The sequence below is a fragment of the Gekko japonicus genome, unplaced genomic scaffold (genome assembly GCF_001447785.1).
Source record: "Gekko japonicus isolate JY-2015 unplaced genomic scaffold, Gekko_japonicus_V1.1 scaffold2770, whole genome shotgun sequence".
Taxonomy (NCBI): domain Eukaryota; kingdom Metazoa; phylum Chordata; class Lepidosauria; order Squamata; family Gekkonidae; genus Gekko; species Gekko japonicus.
Genome location: NW_015159793.1, coordinates 26,933 through 30,944, shown reverse-complemented (window position 1 = coordinate 30,944; position 4,012 = coordinate 26,933). Strand labels below are relative to the sequence as shown.

General features: G+C 54.0%; 1 protein-coding gene and 1 non-coding gene across 2 annotated transcripts in view; both read right to left on the bottom strand.

The window, feature by feature from the left end:
• NBEAL2 (neurobeachin like 2) overlaps window positions 1-4,012 on the bottom strand; it is a 176,406-nt gene that overhangs the window by 151,178 nt on the left and 21,216 nt on the right. The window contains exon 2 of the mRNA XM_015407333.1: window positions 2,244-2,332. Within this exon, the coding sequence (XP_015262819.1) occupies window positions 2,244-2,332 (89 nt within the window). The remainder of the gene's footprint in view (window positions 1-2,243; window positions 2,333-4,012) is intronic.
• Window positions 3,583-3,654, bottom strand: TRNAD-GUC. The gene has a single exon. It is a non-coding gene; the product is annotated as a tRNA-Asp (tRNA).

Genomic DNA, 4,012 nt, shown 5'->3' with positions numbered 1-4,012 from the left:
GCTGGTGCAGCAGAAGCTCGTGGCATCAGAACCGGTGTTTGGATCGGGCATCTCTGCGTGTCACCTTGCAGGGACCAGTCCCCAGAGCGTTGGGATGTGTAGTTTGGGGTGGTCCAATGATTATTTTGGGGTGCGGCCTGGCCCCAATGCCTGCCAGTGTGACTGACCTGGGGGCAGCGCGCTTTGGAGCAGCTGGCACCAGAACCGCGCTTTGGACCAGCACACCGCATATGTCCCCTCGAAGGGGACAGTCCAGTGAATGTGGGGGTGTATGAGGTGTGGTGGTCCAAACCTCATTTTCGGTGCAGGGGCCACTTCCTTATTCAAATTTGAAATACAGGCCTCGGGGGAAAGCCTGCAAACTGAAGCTGGTGCAACAGAAGCTCGTGGCATCAGAACCGGTGTTTGGACCGGGCATCTCTGCGTGTTACCTTGCAGGGCCCAGTCCCCAGAGCATGGGGATGTGTCGTTTGGGGTGGTCCAAAGATTATTTTGGGGTGCGGCCTGGCCCCAGTGCCTGCCAGTGTGACTGTCCTGGGGGCACTGCACTTCGGAGCAGCTGGCACCAGAACCGCGCTTTGGACCAGCACACCGCATATGTCCCCTTGAAGGGGAGAGTCCTGTGAATGTGGGGGTATATGATATGTGGTGGTCCAGACCTTATTTTGGGGTTCAGAGCTTTCTAACTCACTCTCTCTAGTGTTTCTGAATGACTACACGAATAAGTAACGAATAAGGAATGAATAAGGAAGTGCGAATAAGGAACCAACTTCAGCCTCCTCCTAGAAGAGCAATTTTTGAGCGTTTTGATTGCCAAGGAAGCAGGCCCATAGCCACAAATGAGTGCCGCCCCTCAAACAAAAATTCGTATGTATGTATGTATGATACACATGGGGTTTCCGGGAAGCTTCAGTCTCATTTTCTTTCAGGCCGGAAAACAAACAGGTTTTTAAGAATGCAAGTAAATTAAAATAAAATCGCAAAAAATAAAATAAAATTTGCAAAATGAAACAGAGAGAGTCGGAGATTCCCCCCCCCCCCCGGCTTACATAGAAAAGCAGCCCGGAATTGAGTCTCTCCAATCGAAAAGACCAGAGGAGGACCAGAGGTCGCAGTGGAGCCAGAAGCTGCTTCTGCTGCTGCTGCAAGAGGAGCAGCAGGCGTGGCCGCCCCCTGCCCCGGATTTCCCCCTGCCCCAGCAAGGAAGACTTGGAACAGATAAGCAAGGGCTTCAATGCACCCGCCAACCTGCCTCGGGAGGTGGTGGCTGCTCCTTCTCTGGACGTTTTCAAGCGGAGGCTGAACGACCATCTTTTGGGTATGTTGCAGGGCTCTCTTTCGGCTCTGCTCCTGCAGAGTGCAGGGGGGTTGGACTAGATGACCCGCAAGGACCCTTCCAACTCTAACATTCTATGATTCTAAGGGCGAATGTGGCATTCCAACAGAGAATAAACTAGCTGACTGGCTACACTACGAGGACAGGGTGAAGGTCCAAGCTACGTGGCATGTGTGGACTTGCAGTCAGACGGACATTGGGGAGCTCACCTTAAAATGAGCTGATTCACTTGGTGCTGCAAGGGGGGGGAGAAGGAGTTTCTGATTTCTGCCTCACCCCACTTTTGCCAGCAACGGGGGGGGGGGGACCTTTTTGCATAGTTTGGATTTATACCCCGCCCTTCACTACCCAGAGGAGTCTCAGAGCGGCTTACAAACTCCTTCCCCTTCCCCTCCCCACAACAGACACCCTGGGAGGGAGGTGGGGCTGAGAGAGCTCTGACAGAAACGGCTCTTTTTCAAGGACAGCTCTTATCAGAACTACGGCTTTGCCCAAGGTCACCCAGCCAGGTGCAAGTGGAGGCGTGGGGGAATCGAACCCGGTTCTCCCAGATTAGAGTCCGCGCACTTAACCACGACACCAAACTGGCTCTTTCCGGAAGCTCTTTCTCTCCCCTCAAAGTGCTGAGTGAACGAGTCCCTTTTTAAGGTGAGTTCCCCTGATGTACCTATGAGTGAGTCCCTGGCCATGCACTGTGACCCGGCACCACTTGTGTCATTATGCCTCGAGAGACCACGACACGCGTCAGAAAAACACGGACAAGCAGGCTGCTTCAGACAGCCGGGAATAGGTGAAGATATTGCGTCTCGTCGACTCCGCCACCCCCTCCCACTGGGGCTGGAGTTCAGTCCCACCGGGCACCCCCTCCCCTGCCCACCAAGGCCAGCCCCGCAGGAGACACATTTACCTTCTTGGATCCAGCGAATTCACCGCGATGATCTTCTCGAAATTTGCGACAAAGGTTTCCAGCCATTGCTGCAGGTACGCCAAGTCTTTCTGGAAAAGGAAGGGACGAGAATACGGTGAGAACGGGCGGTCTCGCCCGCTAGCAAGCCACCTTGCACACACCCCAAGCTGTCCGCGAGCTGGTGGCAGAATTATTCCAGAATTAAAGTTTCCCCTGTGCCGTATGTCCCAGTCCAGAACAATGTTTCCTCTAAGCTGTGGAGTGTCTTGTGAGCAACAGTTCTACTTTGTGAGCAAATGGCATGAAAGCTGTGAGCAAGCAATTTGGCTCCTTCATCAATTAGTTTGCTCTGGAGCCCTCCTTCCTGAGACAAGACAAAAATGTGTGAGCCGGAGGCTAAAAAACTCTGAGCTGGCTCACACTAACTTAGCTTAGAGGGAACACTGCTTACAACAACAGGTGGCTGTGGGTTTGGCCACAGTGCCCGCCAAACAACTAGCAAGTGGGCGGGGTCAGGTGGGACACCTGCCCAGCAACGCTTCTGATTGGCCACTGAGCCACGGCACCTCCCAAAAGGATGCTGGGAAACCAAACAGGATTCCGAGGAAAGCCATCATGAGGAGCCAGGAGCAACCCGGTCTAGATACGGCAAGGAATGTGCAACCTAGCCTAGCGCAGGGGTGGGACGATTTCAGTCTTCAGTGCAGTCTTTTGTTTGTAATCTCCTAGAATCTCCATGGCCCACCAATACGTTTGCAGTTTCGGAAGCAAGAGCACGCGCTCTGCATCTCTAAATAATAAGAGGCGTGAGTGAGTTAGTGATCCGACCGGGACACGTTGGCTTGACCCTGATCTGTATCTTTCGCTGAGCACCCTCCCCCAGCAGACATGACGCATGCCCCTCCCCCCAAATGGGCCACTGGACAGACGGACAAATGAAGTTGCTTTATAACAGATTGGACCCTGGGTCCATCCAGGTCAGTAATGTCTACTCAGTCTGGGAGCCGCTCTCCAGGGTCTCAGGGTCTTTCCCATCACCTACTGCCTGGTCCGTTTAACTGGAGATGCCAGGGATTGAACCTGGGACCTCCTGCATGCCAAGCTGATGCTCTGCCACTGAGCCACAGCCCCTCATTACAGCTCTCCAGGACCTCAGGCTGAGGTCTTTCCCATCACCTCCTGCCTGGTCCTTTTAACTGGAGATGCTGAGGATTGAACCTGGGACCTCCTGCATGCCAAGCAGAGGTTCTACCACTGAGCCACAGCCCCTCTTTACAGCTCTCCAGGGTCTCAGGTGGAGGTCTTTCCCACCACCTCCTGCCTGGTTCCTTTTAACTGAAGATGCAGCCAGGGATTGAACCTGGGACCTTCTGCATGACGAGCAGGTGCTCTGCCACTGAGCCACAGCCCCTCACATGAAGCAGCCTTCTACTGAATCCGACCACCAGTCCATCAAGGTCAGTACTGTCTACATAGACTGGTAGTGGCTCTCCAAGGTCTTAGGCCTTCACATCACTTCCTGCCTGGTCCTTTTAACTGGAGATGCTGGGGATTGAACCTGGGACCTTCTACATGCCAAGGAGATGCTCTACCACTGAGCCACAGCCCCTCTTTACAGCTCTCCAGGGTCTCAGGCAGAGGTCTTTCCCATCACCTCCTGCCTGGTCCTTTTCACTGGAGATGCCGGGGATTGAACCTGGGACCTTCTGCATGCCAAGCAGAGGCTCTGCCACTGAGCCACAGCCCCTCTTTACAGCTCTCCAGGGTCT